This window comes from Scomber japonicus, chromosome 13 (assembly GCF_027409825.1).
Source record: "Scomber japonicus isolate fScoJap1 chromosome 13, fScoJap1.pri, whole genome shotgun sequence".
Lineage (NCBI taxonomy): Eukaryota > Metazoa > Chordata > Actinopteri > Scombriformes > Scombridae > Scomber > Scomber japonicus.
This window is the reverse complement of record NC_070590.1, coordinates 12,426,805-12,446,868: the sequence shown is the minus strand read 5'-3', so window position 1 is coordinate 12,446,868 and position 20,064 is coordinate 12,426,805. Positions and strand designations below refer to the sequence as shown.

At 37.0% G+C, this 20,064-nt stretch overlaps 2 protein-coding genes across 2 annotated transcripts; both read left to right on the top strand.

Moving 5' to 3' along the window:
* The first annotated feature begins 2,584 nt into the window (after positions 1-2,584).
* On the top strand, positions 2,585-7,790 carry endou2 (endonuclease, polyU-specific 2). The gene is made up of 6 exons (XM_053331052.1): positions 2,585-2,686; positions 3,619-3,721; positions 5,030-5,151; positions 5,832-5,944; positions 6,344-6,497; positions 7,536-7,790. The coding sequence occupies exons 1-6, from the start codon at positions 2,585-2,587 to the stop codon at positions 7,788-7,790; spliced, it is 849 nt and encodes a 282-aa protein (XP_053187027.1).
* Positions 7,791-9,455: 1,665 nt separating this feature from the next.
* Positions 9,456-19,111, top strand: LOC128371366 (NEDD4 family-interacting protein 1-like). The gene is made up of 7 exons (XM_053331673.1): positions 9,456-9,639; positions 12,590-12,677; positions 13,337-13,467; positions 15,613-15,700; positions 15,895-16,019; positions 16,315-16,381; positions 17,943-19,111. Exons 1-7 carry the CDS (start codon positions 9,610-9,612, stop codon positions 18,044-18,046), a joined length of 633 nt encoding a protein of 210 aa, XP_053187648.1. The 5' UTR covers positions 9,456-9,609; the 3' UTR covers positions 18,047-19,111.
* The last annotated feature ends 953 nt before the right edge of the window (positions 19,112-20,064 follow it).

Sequence of the window (20,064 nt, the reverse complement as noted above, 5' to 3'; positions counted from 1 at the left end):
CAAGTATAGGACTAAGTTGGTACAGTTGAGTTGGAGTACCAAGACTTGACGTTTGACTTCCTCTAAGCAACTGTAAAATGATGATAATGTTAACTTTCTTTTCAAAGTCGTACATACTTTAAAAGAGCACAGGGGCAGCCAAGAAGTTGTTTTTCCAACTCTCATTTTTAGGGTTGTACAATTATAGCGTTCAGTGCAAAAAGTGGAAATAATACAATGAAAATCAGTTAAGAGAGTTATAATAGAATATATTATTTTAATGTATCATTCTTCAACAAGAATATTTAAGAAGTTTTAAAAATAAGTAAAAGGCTGATTAATTTGTAGAACAGACTTGATACCAAGCTGTTCAACAGTGTGCCTTGTTTTTTGGATGTTGTTGAGACTTCATCTAAATGTTTCCTCAGTTTTATCTATACATTTAGTATTCAGCCATTTAGCATAAAAGGTCAAAATCAAACACCAGTGAAAATATCCCAAGTGTTTATAGTTGGGTTTAAAAAATGAGCTTTCTGTGGTGCTTCAAGTGCACCTTTAACTTATACCTTTACAACATCTGGTTACCTGAAACATGACCCATATTTACCCTGTAATCCCGAGGTTGTGCTGTGACAGACAGAGAAACAATGAAATACTAAAGAAACAAAGAGCCCACATTTTAGCCTGAGATTGAAAAGAGACAACATTGTGTAATCCCTTTGGCTAGAGTTGCTGACAGGGGATAACCCTTTAAAATGGCCCCTCTCTCCTGTCATGTCCCATCCCCTGCCTCGTGCTCTATGTCCCCCCCAGCCTCTGTCTTTCTCCATACACGCTGACAGACAGACTGGCCGACTGACTGGCCGACTGACTGGACTGTTACTATGCCCCTAAAGACACCTGCTCTCATAAACACATGAAGCCACCAGTAGCAGCACCTGGCCACCAGTGAGGAACCTCACCAACACATATGAATTAATCGCTTTCTCCTCACTCAACCATAAAAGCAGCAGGACAGCACTCGAAAGGAAAAGGTCAGTGGATTTTGTGGATTTTGATGTGGTGGCTGATGGGGATGCAGACATCAGTGTTAAGGGTGGTGAAGGTCCCAGAGCTCAGTATCATGGATGTGAGACATATTGTCAGCCATGATTTTGGGGAATGCAGTGGTGATGCACAAGTGTTGAGTGGTATGGAAAAGCTCCGCCTGGGGGAAGCTATATTTACAGGACCACATTATCTTCCTGATAATAGTAACATTTTGATATGATCGTGTTTTGTTTATCACCTTTATAAATTAAAGCTACCTTTAGCTTGGGATTGTTAAATATGAATGAATGGTTGAATGAGTGACGTTTATCAACTATGCTCAGCCCACATGTGCTTCAAATACCTCAAATAAATGACATTTTCAGTCAATACTACATAAAATAAAATAAAATAAAGAAAACAAATTTGAATAATTGTCACAACCATATTGTCACAATAATTGATTAAATACTGACTAAGTAATACATTTTCTCTTCTTTTCAGGACACAGTTATCAAGATTAAATACATCTAAAACAAATATCACAAAATCCTGTGTTCAACAGAATATTTCAGGGTTGCGTTGAACTATTTCATGGAAAATGACTTCAATCTTCACAGGATGCACATTACAAAAGAAAATAGGATTCATTTTCCACTTCTCAAATGTCACACAGCACATACACTCAGTGTTCCCCTTTATTATTCACCAACCTTTATTCCTTGGTAAAGGAGAAATACCAGTTCTCACCTGTGTAACTAAAGACCTTTTGTTTGTATAGATTGAATGTACATGATGTTGATTAGTGCTCTCTTTTCTGAGAGCTACAAGTATTTGAAGGAGAATATATGCATCAATAAACTTGTCTTTGAAAATATATGCGCAACAAATGAATTATTAATAAAGTGCAAACACACCTCATTGAATTTACACATACATTACATTTGAATGTGTCTGTTTAAGAACTCAGAAACTGACAAAAGTTAATTGTTTGAATCTTAAAAATCAATTAATGTATTAATCAACTAAATAATTTGAAACAAACCTGAGGTCTTAAATCACCAACTTGCAGTCAGTTGTTCCTCCCATGCTCTCCATGTTGCATCAAGTTACTGTTTTGGAATTAAATTCTAGTCACAACTTAACTTTTAAAATAATATTTGTCAGGTATTTACAGATAAAAATAAACATAACATTCACTTAAAGCTCAGCAGTGATCTGACAAGTATTAAAATCCTTAAAGTCTGTGAATACCATGATGTAAAATTACTTCATAAACACAATAGTCCACAGATGGTTTTGCGTCATATTTTTTATCACGTTTTTTAATAGGAAAAACAAAAACAACAAAAAACTTAAATGTGGAATATCTTAAATGTATGGAAATAAACATGAAATATAAGGTACCATTACCTCAAACCTGCTCACATCTCACAAGTTACTCCAAACCTTCAGCAGCAGAAGCTTTGTTAACTGTTTTTGTCTTGTTTGTTTTATCCTGTCAGAGACGCTTTGAGACCAAACCATCCACAGTTCTTCCACTGCGGGACCAAGAACCCAACCGAGCGGTTGCATCATGATTGAGAGTGACAGAGAGCTGTCGGCCATGGTGCAGGAACTATGGGACAACGATGTCAACAGACTCAAACCTGGAAAAGACTACAGGATCTCTCTACAGGTGCAGCACACACAAACACATGTTGTCATGGTCACTTTTGAAGAAATTATATTGACTTACATTAGTTTCCTGAAGACTTTACCCCAACCCTGATTTTACCACTGACCCAAAAATCAGTGTTTTATCAATTGAAGACACAACTTTCGTGCTCAGTTGGGCAAGCTTTTCCTCAATCAACTAGTGTAAAGTCTGAAATTTGTCCCCAGAAGTAGCACGCACACACACACACACTTTTGTGATTGATACAATTAGAATTGATCACTTGACTATCCATAAAACAAGAGACTCATTATATGTATATATATTTGTATTATATGCCATTTTACAGCAACTTGCATCACACGTAACATTAATAAATATCCATAAAATTAATTTTACTTTGTTATCAATATTCTGGCGAATAAAATGGTCTACACACTTCATTATACATTGTGAATTTACCATGAAATCAGTTTGCCTTATCGCACAAAACAGAGAGTGGGCGCTGTTTTGCTGCTACAAACAGAGTTGAATCACTGTATGAGCTGACTATTGAAGACCTACTGAAGAAGTAAAAAACATGTGTCAGTATGTGCCAGTCACAAATGGGAATGATGTGAATTAAATGGTCGGAGAATACAGTGTGGAGAAAGTGGGGGACAGTAGTTGTGTTTGTATAGTTATATTAAATTATGTTGGATGTCACAGTTCTTTTCTACAGCCTGGCCATCTGAATAAAAGACAAACACTACATCCAAATTTATATTTTTACTCATAATAGTTTCAGTTATTGTCTCATATAGTGCAAAGGTATCTCTGATTCAGTGCAAATTTTGTCAGTAGAAGCACACAAGAAGAACATCTGTTTAACAGGAAGATAATAGGTGTGAGCATGTATTAACTATTTAACCAAAGCGAACACTTGAGTTTGAGTGATACTCTTTCTGCTACAGGGTAAAGCTGGAGACAGCATGCTCAATGACGACAACGATGGAGCAGGATATCCTCTGTTTACATTTGTCGATGAGAACATCTTCAAAAAGGAGACTTTTTTAGGTAAGTGTGTGAAGGTAATGCGTTTTGAGGAAGGTATACAGACTTCAAAAGTGAGTTGTCTTTCTTTGTGCCTTATTATACAGTGTCCCCCACCTGTTTCTCTGGGATGAAGCAGCTTACAGTGAGATATTTTGGATGGGTACAAGTCTGTTCCTGTTTCTTACTGTACACACAAAATGTTGCATTTTCCACTGTATCGTTTGCCAGTTTGATACTACCCTCCTCGTCACCTCCCCTCAGAGTAAAGCTTTTTCATCTACTCCTAATCTCCTTATGACGAACAGTGGTGTGTTGCATAATCACAGAGCAGGCAGGGTTCACTGCTCTGGCTCGGTACGTTCTGTTGCATTAAGATGCTCGTGTCCAAACACTGTCCTCTGCTTCAAGTGCTCTTCCTTCTGGCGCTCGGGTGCACTCCCAGTTTCATGTTGTGCACCATGTCAGAGAAGGCAATGTCCTCACATAGAGCTGTATAGGGACCTGAGTTATGTAACTGCTGGTATTCAGAGTTCACTCTGAGGCCGGTGTCCCATTGAAAAAAAGAGTATCCCCCCTCCCTCTTGCTAGTTTTGTACTGTTTGTCCACTACTCTCTAGTAACTTGCTTTGCTTATCCATCACCTGATTTCTAGAGCAGTGATCCTCTTTCATTTCTTAAATCAAATGTATTCAAGTAGAGAATAAACCTCAGTTTTTAGACTTTTTTTCAGTACAATAATATTTTAAGAATAGCTATTTAAACTGTTGAGGGTACATGAGAGCAAAGTTATACCCGGTGTTGATGAGGACCTTGTTGAACAAACACATGTACCATGCATCACTATCAGTTTGCAGTTCTATATACTGCACAGCTGGTTAACCACATGGGCATGATACAGGTGTGAGGTGACACTATAACTGAAAGAAAACAGCTCAAGCAGATAAATAGTGATCAGAGATGTGCTGCTGCTTGATGAAGAAGAATATTTGAAGTTTTACTGTTTTAAGAAAAGCTAAATTACTAAAGTAGAAAAAACTAGATGGCAGTGTTCTCATGTTGTAGTTATGATATTAAGAAATGGAGTTTACCTCTCAAAACAAACTCTTTCACAAACTGTTTGTCTAAACTCTAATGAGCTGAAGGCTTCTGCATTTGCTGTACTGCTCAGTTGACATCGTAATTTCCTTACATCAGTGCTTCCTGGCTTGAAAAGCCTTTAAACAGATTACATTTTAACACAGTATACTGTTAACTACACATGTTTCCTATTATTGTATTGGTGTTGAAAAGTGACATCATTACTAACACAAGACAAATGTGTTTCTGCAGCCTTTATCTCCCTCTTAGATAACTATGTGAGTGACACTGGCGAGCCAGAAATCGTAACCCCTGAGGAGGTGGCAGAGAACCACAAGTTCCTGGACTCCATCGTTAAGTCTCCCACTATGAAGGTACCAGTTGACAATTTTTGTCTCTCTTTGTTTTTCAATCAGAACTCATTTGGAGTTCCTCAGTTGGTTCAATATTCATACAATACAATTAAACTGATGCATAGTGTTTTAACTCTAGTATATCTTTATTTGTTTCTACAGCATGCAAAGTTATACCTTGACCTGCTTGTGAATGGTCAATTACTTAAAATATTGTTTAAACTCTAACTTTATACAGTCCTATAGGTGAAAAGTCAGTTCTGTTAACATCTTATAAACATCTAGTAAGTGGCCGTGACAATGACAAAACAACAAGTTCCAACTATTGAAGAACAACAACGCAAATAAATTGAAAACAAATTGGATAAATACAAGAGAAAATAACTAATCAGTATTACTAATAAATAATCAGTATTGTGATAAATAGACATTTCTAACAATGCATATTATTATTTGTATCTGCGTGTGTATATTTGTATGTGTATCTGTAGTACAGTACAGCTTTGTCTCACTGATTAAGGGATTCTGTGTATGGTGTAGTGCATGTTATGTGTGTATATCTATTGGGTAATTGTGGATGTAATTCTTTGATGAACTAAATTATAAAAGGAAAAATCATGCAAATGCAAAATCGGCTAACGCTGCACTAACACTAAACTTAAAGACAACACTTTATTCACTTTAGTTCCTGTTTGTTTCAGTTAGCTCATAAATACCTGGCAGAGAAGAACCTCTCTCCTAAGGATGAGACACAATTCAAGGAGCAGCTGTACAGGATCTGGTTTGAACTTTATGCAAGGAGAGGATCCAGCAGGTGGGTGGACGCTGGCACAGCACTTGAATGTAATTTCACCAGTGGAATCTGCCACTATGATGGCGACTGTCTTACTCTGAGCAACTGAGTCGGACTTGTCGATAGTGAAAATGTTTATCTGTAGCTGTTTCAGGAAGTAAGAAGCCACTAAACACAAATCACACAAGATTTAATAGGATTTGGTCATTTCTAATTGATTCTAGAGTTATATGGTTCCATATTCCTTGAAATTAACAATATATTGAGCTCAGCTTATGACAAAATTGCACTTTAAAAATGTTTATCTGCTTGTAACAAATAACTGACTCTAAAGCCTGCAAAGCTTAAAGTGCATTGGTATGACAACGCATCAGCAAAGGTGTTTGTGGTCTGATGTTCTTCCTCTCTATCTCACACCAGGCCAGACTCTTCAGGGTTTGAACACGTCTTTGTTGGAGAGACGAGAGGAGGGCGGACCGTCATCGGCTTTCACAACTGGATCCAGCTCTACTTACAAGAGAAGCTGGGACACATCGATTACAAAGGCTACAGCGTCACTGCAAATTCACCCCAGGTACACTGTTGCTGGGTGTTTCTGGCTCCATCTAAAAATGTACAAGACTGGGGCAATAATATATTTTCAGCAGTAGTGAATATGTATTATATCATACAGTATATATAATAGAGGATGAGTATTATTCAGCTTGTTTTTGCACATAGAATTGAATGTTTTCTGACTCTTTTTAAGACAACACTCTTTTAGACTTCATAATTCATCTGTAGAGCCTCATGTGTCCTTTTAAACAGCCAACTTTGAACATTTCTACATCACACATCCATCTATATTTAACAAATCTCTCTACTGTCTCTCACGACCTCTTCGCTCTCTTTCTGCCCCCATCTTTCTTGCACGCTGGTGAGAAACCTCACATCCTGCTGTGACCAAATTTTCTTTCTCACCTTCTGCTCAGCTCTCTGTCTTTTTAACCTTAGTCTCTGACGCAAGTCACTGAGAAAATGATGATACCATTTACCGTAGCTGTGTAAGTTGTTTTTAAGGTTTCTTGTAAAGGTTTACACCAAGTTCTGGGGAATATTTATCCCTTGGTCAGTAAAATCTGTAACAAACAAACAAACAAAGACTAACTTTTTTAGGAAATAAAACAAAAAAAGGGATCCAGACCAACATTTTAAATATGAAATCATGTTTCATGTTATATTAAAGTATTTGTCTTGAACATTAGACACAATTATGTTCACTACTGTAAAGAAATGGGGTAATATCCACAAAAATATGTGTATGTTTCTGTTTAATCTCTGTGTTCCTACAGTATGTCATGTGTATGGAAAAAAATATTCTCCCTAACTTTTGGTTTCAGTCTCACCTCATGTTCATCCCAATTTCAAATAGTCTTCTTTCTCTGATGTGCAGCAGGAGTCTGCTTCAGTATCACATCTGTCTCACTTCTGTCTGTCTGTGTCCTCTCCTCAGACTGTTTAGACTGAACAAGGCCACAGCTGCTTTTGTCAAAAAACCCTTCCAAATCCTTCCATCTCTCATGGTCCCTCTTCTTTTTCCAATACTTGACATTTCTTTCACATCTCTCTGCAGCCTGACGAGAACAAACACATCCTGGCATTACAGTTCAGCTGGAAGAACGGTATAAAGCCCAAGGGCAGCATCTTCATCGGCGTCAGTCCTGAGTTTGAGTTCGCCCTCTACACTCTCTGTTTCCTCACCTCACCCAACGAGCGTGTCAAAGTCCATTTCAGTTTCTACGAGGTGGAAATTGTTTGCCACCACTACAACCAAAAGCACATAGGAACCACTTACCCTGTGCTCATTAATTACCATAAACATAAGTAACTGGACTTCTCCATTACTTGAGCTTGCATACAAAATGTCACAGGTATTGTTGTTGTCTTTTTTATTTTACATAAAGATACAATAAAACCTTACAAGACCCATTTGTTTTTGTTGTTTCTGCACACTGATGCCTATTCTGAGAGTGTGTTAAGGAAAAAGTGACAGTGGTGGAAAGTAACTAAGTACATTTACTCAAGCACTAATACAGTTTTGAGGTACTTTTTCTTTTAAAAACTTGATTATTTTCATTTGGTGCTACTTTATACTTCCACTCCACTACATTTCAAAGGGAAATATTATACTTTCTACTCCACTACATTTATTTCACAGCTTTAGTTACTTTTCAGATGATTTGACACAATGGATAATATAACAAGCTTTTAAAATACAACACATTGTTAAAGATGAAACCAGTAGTTTCCAACCCTTTTGGCTTTTGACGTCTTACAAAAAAACAGTGTGCAGTCTAAACTGTGCACAGGGTTTCATTTCAATACAATTTAAAATGATCAAATATTTTAAGATCAACCATTAGAGGAAAAAGTCCAAAAACTGATGGTGAACCAGCTAACAGTGTAGTCGGGGACACATTTCAGATGTCTATGAGTTAAAAGCTCCACCAAATACTGATTTGTCCCTCTAAACTTTGCACATGGTCTCATTTGTCATTCTCCTCATTATGTGGTAGAAGCAAACTACATGTCATCCTATAGCCTACTAATATTTTTCACACATTTTACCTGAGTCCATGTGACAGTTTACAGAATTCACGTTATTTTAAGAATAGAATGAACAGCATACTTGACATTATATTCTGTTGATTGTTGTTTTCAGTGTTATTTACTCACATAAGAGTGACATTTTTTTAAACTAATAGTGGTTGGCGTGGTTGATTCACTTTGTCTCAAAGGGGGCGGTAGAAGGTTTGTTGTGACGATGACGTCAATCGCTTGGCGAGCAAAAACTGCGTCAAGTTAGAAAGAGTTTACAGGAAACACGTCATATTTGGTTTCGAAATAAGAGCACAAGCCCTCTAGTGCCACAGTATGTAAAAATATTTGCTTATTAGAAAGAAAATATTGAATCAATAGAATAGAGGCTATGTACACTTTGCTGTAAATAACCCAACATATTTTCAACCAATGTTGAGGAGTAACTAGTTACATGTAACCAAATAAATGTAACCGTAATCTGTTACAGTACATCTAAAGTCAGATCTTTAAGATTGTGCTGACATGTTACTGATTATACTGCTGTTTTTAATTCCTTGAAATCAAGTTTTTTCTTTAAAATTTTGTTGTTGTTGTAAATAAATCATGCCGTGATCTTATCTGAAACAAACATGGGCTTAAATTGTGTCACAGTACCATTTACAACCACACCAGACTTTTGACTTTTTTCATAAAATATCTATATTTTATATTCCAAAATGTTTAGATTTTGGTGGGCTTACACACCCCAACAGTTGAAAACATTGGTTAGAAAATCTGAAAAAAAGTCAAAAAGTAAACAAATGTAATAAGTAACATTACTTTACTTATTATATTTTAAATAGGGTAAGTAGTAATCTGTTACCTATTACATTTTCCCAACCCTGTTTTGCAATATGGACTTTATTTTAAAGCGCTAACCGGAAGCTGTGCCTTGTTTCCGGATTAATGCTGAGCAGAGTGGTAAATCGAAAGGAATAGCAGGGCTTTTTTGTTGTGGCGAGGCTTGAGTTACAGTTCATACTTGTTATATAATTTCCTTTTCTTTTGGGGGTCTCGGCAGCGTATTGCTTCCTCTGTTGTTGAATCGACAGCTGTTCAAACCCAGAATGGCCGAACCCAGCGCCAGATATCAGCAGGTATGAAGCTTAATATCGGTGAATAATACCGAGCTAACACGTCAAAAATTTAACATCGGGGACGTTGATTAATTAACAGGCTGAAGAAACCCATAGCCAGCAGTGTGTCTTCAGTGTCACCTTCCCGACGGTCTCAAACTGAAGGAAACTGGCTTTCATTGTTGTTAATTATCACCTTTTTTTGATGAGTTTTCTGCTGGCAGCTACTAGCATGCTAACATTTTCCTGCTAGCCTCTCCTATAACTGCTATTATAACATGAATGTGAACTTGCGTGTTTGTTTTTTTGTCGTCTATTGTGGGTGTTTTCGTGGTCAGATTATGTCTGTATCAGCTGGTTAGAAAAAGGGAAGGCTTCAAATACACAACGAGTCACACCGTGTGCTGATGGCTAATGTTTAGACAGCACATGACCTGCAGCAGTGGGTGTGTTATGGCTGGTTTTATCTGGGCTAATTTCACTGCTTAATCCTCCAGCTAGACTGCTTACACTGTGTCTGCAGACATTTGCCTTGTCATGGTGCTCATCTAGTAGTATTGATACACCAAATTACTGTTTTATGTCAGTAACCCACTGTACCATTTTGTGTTACTTGTATTTTAGTTGAGTATTTCCACTTAATTCTACTTTATACTTCCACTCCACTACATTTAAGGTAGTAATATTGTGCTTTCTACTCCTACTCCACTACATTTAAGGTAGTAATATTGAACTTTCTACTCCACTACATACTCCACTACATTTAAGATGGTAATATTGAGCTTTCCACTCCACTACATTTAAGGTAGTAATATTGAGCTTTCTATTCCACTACATTTAAGGTAGTAACACTGAGCTTTCTACTCCACTACATTTAAGATAGTAATATTGTGCTTTCCACTCCACTACATTTAAGGTAGTAATATTGAGCTTTCTACTCCACTACATTTAAGGTAGTAACACTGAGCTTTCTACTCCACTACATTTAAGATAGTAATATTGTGCTTTCAACTCCACTACATTTAAGATAGTAATATTGTGCTTTCAACTCCACTACATTTAAGGTAGTAATATTGTGCTTTCAACTACATTTATTTGACAGCTTTAGTTGACTTTTCAGATGAAATTCTGTGGTCTTACAAAAAGCAGTATGTGTAGTCAGGTTCATATTTCATATTTCTATGAGTTGTTTACAGCTCCATCAAATAGTGAATTTTCCCTCGAAGCTTCACACATGCTTTCACTCCAATAAATGTTCAAATTAGGGCCCAACCGATGCTGGATTTTTGGGGCTGATACTGATATTATGGAGTAAAAAACATGCAGATGTCGATATATTGACTGATAATCTTAAATATACAGAATATGAATATAAAACGCACATTTCTGAAAACATGTGATTATCAAATAGTTATGATAAAGATATGTAATGGAGGCAGGATATTTTACAATTTAACTATGGACACTGACACTGTAAACTTAACTGGGAATTTAATAATTATAAATTCAAATAAAATACAAAACATATGTACTTATATTTGAAATTTAAAAAAGAAAAAGGATCGAATATACAGAAAATACTGCCTATAATTTAAAAAAATATCGGTGCATATCAGACAACATGCCAATACTGACATAATAATATTGAATATATAGAATAATATCTGCTGACCCATATATCGGTCTGGCTTTAGTTTAAATGATCCAATATTTCACCAAAAATCATTTAGATATCTAGATATCTGTCACAGGTGGTGCTTTATTTTAGAGCTGCAACAATTAGTGTTATTTTTACTCATTTTTTAAGTAAAAGTGCAAAATGGTCTTCTCAATCTTCTCAGATGTGACAATTTGATGTCTTTTCATGTCATATGACGACATGAAATTGACGATCTTAACGTTTTGGCTCCTGGTCTGACAAAACAAGCTAATTGAAGACATTCTTGTGGCCTCAGAGAAATTGTGAATGCAATTTTTGCATTATTTTATAACATTTAATAGACTAAGATTAATCGATGATGAAAATAATCGTCAGTTGCAGCCCTACAGTTACTCAGGTACTTCCAAAAGAGAAACATTGCTATAAAGTACTGAGACATGTTCTTGTGTAGAATAGACATTAGTTTCCAGAGGCATTTTCCTGAAAGAACTACACCAAGTAAATATTCATTCATCATCATTTTTTCTTTTTGTGAACTTTCAGTTCCAGTCAAATGTTTGACTTTGAGAACATGTATACAGACTTTGGACTGGTGTTGTGTGTTGAAGCATTTCTGTAGACTAGTTTTGTGTTTTTGCAGAGGTCAGGTGATATGCTGACTAAAATCAGGCTATGTTAGCAATAAATGATTCAAATTGTACAGCTTATCAGTTACCTGTTACCACTGTCCCCCATTTTGCCTGTAATGTAAAACCATGAGTTTGTGGTTGCACCTGTAAAATAAAGTGTTAACCCCAACCAACCCATAATTCATGACTCTGCAGTATTGTAGACGACTCAGCATCCGGCACCACCTCAGTGGTCTTTCTGGAAACAGACACTAGTGTTAATTGATCAAATGTGCTTCTTTGTTTAGCTGAATCAGGAATAAGGAAAAGCTGAGTCTGTCTTCTGTGATTGTGTTTTTTTTTTTTAGCCTGCTCATGTTTTCTGCTTTAAATGAGCAAAAGACAAAATGAGAAACTCATTGTGGTCGATGCTCATTTCCTCTTTTTTTTTTTTAATGTGCACATGTGCTTGAAAAACCTGTTTGATGTAGGTTTCCTTTCCTCTCCTCTGATTGTTATAGTGAAGCGTTCTTTGTAAGTCCTTTAAAGTGGGCCAGGGTGTTAAAATACTCTTTAACTCCAGGCAGGGTGTGTGAAACCTCTTTTCGTAAAATAATCTTTTCCAGATGAAGAGCAGCAGCAGTGTTGACATATGCACTGTAGCCATAAATAAACCATTTGGTGGTTTCTCACCCTCCCACAGCTGCCCAATGAGGAGGACCCAGAAGAGAATTCGCAGGTAGCAGCTGATGCTCCACCCCCATACAGCAGCATCACAGCGGACAATGCTGGTAAGACCCTGACTCACCCAGACGTTTCTGAGGTTATGTGTGTGTGTGTTGTTTTGAGAAAACCTAAAAGAAACGTTGCCCTTGAGCTTACTTGAGTTGCTCAATACTGAATGACTGAACTATTCAACAACTAGAAAAAATACCCCACACTGTATATGGGATGATGTTACTGTCTTTGTGACTGCAGTGTACTCTTAACAGCTCTGAAAGATAAATAAGTAGATGGAGAAATGCAACATATAGGTCAGAAATAAAGGCTCAGTGTGGATCATTTGGAGTATTTTCTAACTTCTTCAGTCCTCTGTAACATTAAAATAAATATGTTTGGTTTGTTGACATGAGGACTTTGGGAAACATGTTTCACCATTTTCTTACATTTTATGGACCAAACAAAATTAATTGATTATTCAAGTAAATAATCAAAAGATGAATCGATAATAAAAATAATAATTAGTTTCCACACCTACTTTAAATCATCTCATCTCATCTCTTCTAAAATTCAAAACGGTGGGTGCACTCTTTAAAGAAGAGCTGGTTGCTTTCAGGAGGCCTCTCAGCTGTAATAGTTATCTCGTGATGCAGTTACTAATCAGCTGTCTGCCAAAGTTAAGTAAAACACCCGTCTCTGTGTTTAAAACTGTGTGTTGTCACTTTTCCAGCATACTTTGACTACAAGGAAGACGGGGTTTTCCCCAAACCTCCATCCTACAACGTAGCAACTACGCTACCTTCCTATGATGAAGCAGAAAGAACCAAAGCTGAGACTACTGTTCCTCTGGTAACCGGAAGAGTGAGTGTCTCCCTTTTTTTTCTTCTCATTCACCACACACACATATACATGCACACACACTCAAACATTTCCTTAGTCTGCAATGCAGGAAGTGATCTGATTGTGTCTCTTTCTTACTTATTGCTAGGATTGAGCAAATTTACACTCTTAAAATTTAAAGATTGAACATGGTGGTTTGTAGCTTCAGACTAAAAAAAGAAAATCTGACTGTACTGATGCAGACTAGTTGGTATTACATTTTTAGACAGGTATTGCACCTGTGATGTAGCCTAAGTTAGAACAATGTTTTCAGTGGTATTCAGGTTTTACTGCTAGCACCTCACATAAGACCACTTGTACTTGGTGATAGAGGTATGAGTACATGTCAGAGGAAACATTTAGTAGGCTGTTGATATGGCTGCCTTGGAGTTAGATCTGCAAGGATTAGTCTATTTATGTGAAATTAATGAGCAACTATTTTGATAATTGAATAAATGCAAAAATGATTTTTCAAGCGGAAAGGCCAAACATTTGCTGGTTCAAGGCTCCCAATTTGTGTTTTTGTTGTTGTAAATTTAACATTTTAGTGTTTAGCACTGCTTAGTTGGAAAAATTATTAATCAATTAAGTGTCAAAATAATCAGCACATGAATCAAATATTTGAAAATAATCGCTAAGTTGCAGTCCTAGAGGACACACTAACATGAACACCTATTTAATTAAATACTGCAATTCATTACACCAACCCTGATAAAATAAACAAAAAAAACCTGCCTTCATGAAGGGTTCATATCAAAATTTTGTTAAGACACGAAGAATTATTTTGGTTATTTATAAATTAGTTTGAGTGAGATTTTTAGATGAGTTGATTTTTTTTATTATTAATTGATCACTTGTTCAGCCTACAAAATGAGAAAAACAAGTAAAAAATGCCTGTCACAGTGTGTAATGATATGAAAAAAACTGTTAGTTGCACCTCTATTTGGATTTATCTCTGCATCAGTTACCTCATATATTGTTAAGGTTGAAACTAGCTGTGAAATCTCTGTGCTTATAAAAAGCTGCTGGTGCTGCGGAGGAAGACATGAGTTTGCTGTTATAGTTTCCACAGATACCACAAAGCCTTCTTTACTGATACCACCTATTCAAAATATCATTATTTATTTTATGTCTGATGGCACACTTAATCCCAATAACTTTAATTTTATGCCTGAGGGACAGTTTAAAAAAGAAATAGAAAAAAAGGACTCGGTAATTGTGTGCAGGCTTTGTCACAAGCTGCTCAAACACAAAAGCCACACTCATCGTCATGCATGCATGGCTGCTGATGTGGCCTAACAGATACCGTCTCTGTTGTAACTGAAAGGAAAACAGAAATATCTCTCAACTAAAAAGAAAAAAAAAGACAGTTAATCTCTGACCTCTAGTGGTCAATGTGATCAATGCATGTGAGGCCACCCTGTTTGATTGCTGGTGTTGTGTTTCTCTGCCACACACTGCCTTACGCTCAGCAGCAGCCTCAGCACAGGGAACGCCTGGAGACTTTTGACGATGTTATTCGAAGTTCACTGGAGGTAACTGGGAGGAGTGGATGAGGAGAGTGTATGATGAGAGGAAGTGTATTTGCTCCTGGCTTGGTGTGTGGAAAGTAAACACAGATAATACCTATAGTGTTAATGTGTTCAGTACCCCCTCCCTTCCTGTATGTTTGTGTATTTGGAGTGCTAACTAGTGCTTAGTAGATGGTTATACAAGCTCGACTGGCTCTCCCGATGTCCTGCATTGAGTTTGATTGCAGAGCTTTGGGTAAAGTGACAGTGATTTAAATGTGCTTGCTGTGGTGTGATGTTTCCATTAGACTGTTGGTTGTTTTTTGTTTTACGTATTGTCTGTTGTCAGCAAAACTTGCTTATCACTAGCAGGTGCTAGCCTAGGCTTAATCACAGTTCACTTTGATCACAGTTACTATTTTGAACTTGAATTTTAAATATAGTTAATGGGATCAAATAAAACATGATTGGTCTTTACAATAGAAAGGCACTTTATATATTCATTATTTGCCTTATTAGCCCTGGAAAGCTCTGCTAGTGACTGGCTATGCTGTTGTGAAATGATTAGTGCTTAAAAATCTCACAGTTTTCACCTTTTCCACTTATTTCATCACAGGATGAAGACTTTGTGACCAGAGACGACTTTGAAGATGCTGATCAGTTGAGGATAGGAAATGATGGCATCTTCATGCTCACTTTCTTCAGTTAGTTGCCCAGTCTACTCGTGTTTTCACCTCTTTCCTCATCTTACTCGTGTTTTTTTAATCTTTAGTCATCTCTTTTCCTGAGATTTGTCTCATAAAGACATCTGCTCTCAACATATAAATAAACAAAAATGTTTTTTTCTGTTGATATCCCTAATAATCACTCTCTTTTCCTTCTATCTATCTTTGTCCAGTGGCATTCCTGTTCAACTGGATTGGTTTCTTCCTGTCTTTCTGTTTGACCACCTCAGCGGCTGGCCGCTACGGGGCCATCTCAGGCTTTGGCCTCTCCCTCATCAAATGGATCCTCATAGTCAGGGTACGACAAGGAGCTGACACACACAAACACAGACATGACTCAGCACACATACAAACACATAAAATGTGGTTTTATGTACGCACAAACAACTCAAAAGCCCCAAACACCACTTTGGTATTTTAATGTTTTTTCTGTAGTGGTTAGTGTGTTGGCACTGCACTATTTCCTCAAAGATCACTTGAGAACTCTGCTGCTTTCTTCATTCACTTTTATAATGCTGGACTCATTTGAGTAAAACCAACGCAGGCCATATTTATTCTAACCAGTCATTTCTGTCGCTCTGTTGGGTTTGTAGTTCTCCACATACTTCCCTGGTTACTTTGATGGACAGTACTGGTTGTGGTGGGTGTTCCTGGTGTTGGGTGAGTAGCCAACCTCTGAATTCAAATGAATCAAATAGGGAATTAAATGTTTTTATTCCTGCTGGTGATACATTTCAGTTCTCTGGAGCTCATTCTCAAGATAGTTCATTTTAATTATCCTGTTATTATGGGATAGTTAATGCAGCTAAAATCAATATTTTATATTAACCATGGATCACATGACTACTTTTATGTGAAAGGAGTTGCTTGTAGTGATGAATCCAGAGACTCTGCAGTTCCCTTCAACCTTAGGGAGTGTTTTAGTGTCTTTCAGCTCATTCCGGCCCTAACTTTGCTGCTTAGGTTTGCTATTTTTGCATTGTTTTTGGCAGGCAGCTAAGAAAGCTCCAAAAATCCTCTGTGTATACCCTGCTCAACACCAAACAGCAGACAGACACCATTAACTACTAGCTGGTGGGGCGCGCAGGTGGTCGAGTGGTTAGAGCGCATGCCATATACGCAGCCGACCCCGTTTCGAATCCCGATCGGAGGTCCTTTGCTGCATGTCACACCCCCCTCTCTCTCCCATGTTTCCTGTCGGTCTACTGTTAAATAAAGGCGTCTATGCCAACAAAATCTTTAAAAAAAAAAAAAAAAAACTACTAGCTGGTGAACATAGTGGAGCATTGAGCAGCTGAAGAGCCAGGTTTTTCCTTCATGAACTGAAAAAGGCCAAAACAGAGCTAAATGTCACAAGAGTCATTATTAGACTTCATGAAAACTAAAAATGAATGCTACTCCCTATCTGGTCGATGTGTGAATAGGCAGTTGGCCATATAAACTTTATAAGGTGATAAAAATCAATTACTGCAGGTGTAACAGTTAAATTATTTCAGCTGTGGCATGTGGTGCAGCAGATTAACATACATGCTAAGATACTACAGATACTGTAGTTGAAGAAAATTCATCCAAAACTGATCCAGATTACTCGTTTTTTTTTGTTTTTTTTTAATATATAGCTACAAAAATGCTCCTTGAGAGTCAAAGTTGACTTACTTTCTCTATACCCCCTGTACTTATTATGTTCACAGCCATGTACCATTATTATTGACGTTAGATATTATAGAACCACATATTTTGTAATATATTTGTTCATCTTTTGCATTGATGATTCAACTGGGAGAGCTTCACGTCCATCCAAGCCTTTAAAGTGCTCCACAACTGCGAATTAGCTACATTATCTATGCAAAAGATAACTAAAGGAACTTTGTTACACTGTTTTTTGGTCAAACACAGTATGAAACTTGCAGTCTTTGCTACCCCCAGACTTCCTGGTATGTTTTTAAAGTGTGTCGTAATTACTGTGTCCTCTGGCAAATATTTCCCTGTCCTGCTAAATCAGTTCATTATGTTGAGTTATGTTAGATTTCAATTCATGGTTTGCCTTGTAATTAACTGTGAGCTGTTCATTACATGTGGTTAGCATGTTGGAAGCCATATAACGTGTGTATTTGTTACTTTAAACTTGTGCTCCCATGCTAGTAAATGTAGTTATATCTGGTGGTTTTATCAGGGATTATATTGTTTATGTTTTGTTTTTTTTGTTTTTTTTCATTTCCAGGTTTCTTGCTCTTCCTCCGAGGATTCATCAACTACGCCAGAATCCGCAAGATGGCCGACACCTTCTCCACCCTGCCCCGCACTCGAGTGCTCTTCATCTACTGAGCTCACAAACCCTTGTTCTCAAATCATGAATTATTTTTTTCTCTTTTCCAATGAGACATACTGTCCTGCTCTATCCAATCAAAAAGGGAGAAAAGAACTTTTTTTTTTTCCTCTGCTTGACATGATTTGGACAATACAACAATCCATTGTCCCCTTTTGGTGTAAAAGTGAATACTGAGAATTCTGTAAAACCCTTCAGTTGTTAGTGGTGACCTGTCAAGTGCTATTTGCAATTATGAAGTGTGTGACGTATAAATTAATGCCTTATTTACTATTTTACTATCTGTTGGTAGCAGCAGCATGCACTGTTCTCATATTTTGCCACCAGGGGGCAGTCTTGTATGTATAATTTTCCTTCGTCTTTCTGATGAAGTCATTTGTATAGAGAGGCAGTTCTCAGCCCAGGGGTCAGTGGCTAATTTTGGGGATATGGGTTAAATCAGGCAATGTGAAATAATATATTTCAAGTAACAATTTAATGTGCTTGTAACCTTTCCAATTAATGCTTTTTGTGAAATAGTATATAACTGCAGTTTGTAGACTTATACAGGAAATATAAGGCTGTAAAGGGAAAAAAAGAATTATGAGCTTTGGTTTTTGTGGGTGGAGGGGCTAAAAACGTTGAGAACCACTAACATGCCGACCTGGCCGAGTTTTCCTGATGTATTTAGGAGTTGCCAGGAGCTGAGCTTCACGGGGCACACTTGGGGTCACTGCCTTACTCAAGGACACAGTGATAGAGATGTAATAAACTGTGAGTCTGTCACCAGATTCAGATGTACAACTGGATGATTCTGGTCAAGTACCTACGCCCCTATCTTAGTCACTGGCACCCAAATTGGTTTCCTCTGAGGAAAAAAAAAGATTATATTACCAGATGTGAAACCCTGCCCTGTTAAGAACAAGAGATATATTTATTCATAGCAATAGCAGAGATTTTTTTTTCTCCTTGATGTAATGAATCAGAATGAAATATTAAAAAAGTAATTTTTTAAAGTTTTACCCTCATTCTAGTGGAAGTGCAATGGTAACTGGCTTGGAAAAATGTTTGGAATTAAACTGGAAAATACATTTTGGTGTTGAAGTATTTATCAAAGTTGAATACGCTCCCAGTTCTCTGGTGGCAGTTAACAGAACATCTGAGAGCTGCTTAAAATCATTATTATCTACATGAAGCAGGAGGTAACATTTCTGTCATCTCTGGATTTTATTGAACTTTTTAATTTGCATACAAACATTTCAATACAGAGATTAATGTTATTTTATTTTATTTCTCAAGATAGCCAAATTGGGGAGTTAAGAAATTAGAGATATCAGTGGACAATAAACACGTTCAACTTTACTCTTATGATATTGGACTTAATGTATTTAAACTAATATATAATATGGCATGTTTAGTATAGCTGATATTAAGTTGCTGACATGACATGTTCTTTAACTTGTGATAAATTTAACACGACGTGTGTGTAAGAATCAAGATGATTTACTGTTGGTGGCTAATTATACATGTCAGCACTGTTTTTCGTTACAGCAGAACAGGAAGTTCAACTACCCACCTGGTAGACACGTCTTAGGTTTCATTGGAAACTTTTACTGTCACACAGTGTCACATTATTCCGTAGGCCTCAATCTCCACCCTATCATGGCTGGATATTGGCCTCTAGTGGTGCTCAGTTGACATGACATTGGCTCCACTCGGGTCATCGTTCACAGCTCATAGGGGGAAATGCCACTTTTAATTCATAAGAGTTATTAGTTTACGACATGTGGTTAATTTATTATCCCCAAGAGTAGAACATTCTATAAATGCATTATAAATCCAGTCTGACGGTGTGCTTAGTCTTCTGTATACAGTGGATATCAACTTTAAATTCATGCCATGTGGCCAAACTTTTAAGTGTTTCATGAAATTCTGAATATGTAACAAATTTGCTTCATACTGAAAAGCAACTGTTGAATGTTGGATGACATTTTTAGCAAATGTTTCCCGTCCCGATGAATGATAGATTTTCCCTGTT

What these genes read in the sequence shown, in the direction of transcription:
- endou2 (XM_053331052.1), top strand. Translation starts at nt 2,585, where the DNA reads ATGATTGAGAGTGACAGAGAGCTGTCGGCCATGGTGCAGGAACTATGG. An exon ending in TTAAGTCTCCCACTATGAAG is followed by an intron (nt 5,152 to 5,831) that starts GTACCAGTTGAC and finishes TGTTTGTTTCAG; the next exon opens with TTAGCTCATAAATACCTGGC. An exon ending in TCACTGCAAATTCACCCCAG is followed by an intron (nt 6,498 to 7,535) that starts GTACACTGTTGC and finishes ATCTCTCTGCAG; the next exon opens with CCTGACGAGAACAAACACAT.
- LOC128371366 (XM_053331673.1), top strand. Translation starts at nt 9,610, where the DNA reads ATGGCCGAACCCAGCGCCAGATATCAGCAG. An exon ending in CCAGCGCCAGATATCAGCAG is followed by an intron (nt 9,640 to 12,589) that starts GTATGAAGCTTA and finishes ACCCTCCCACAG; the next exon opens with CTGCCCAATGAGGAGGACCC. An exon ending in AATGGATCCTCATAGTCAGG is followed by an intron (nt 16,020 to 16,314) that starts GTACGACAAGGA and finishes TTGGGTTTGTAG; the next exon opens with TTCTCCACATACTTCCCTGG.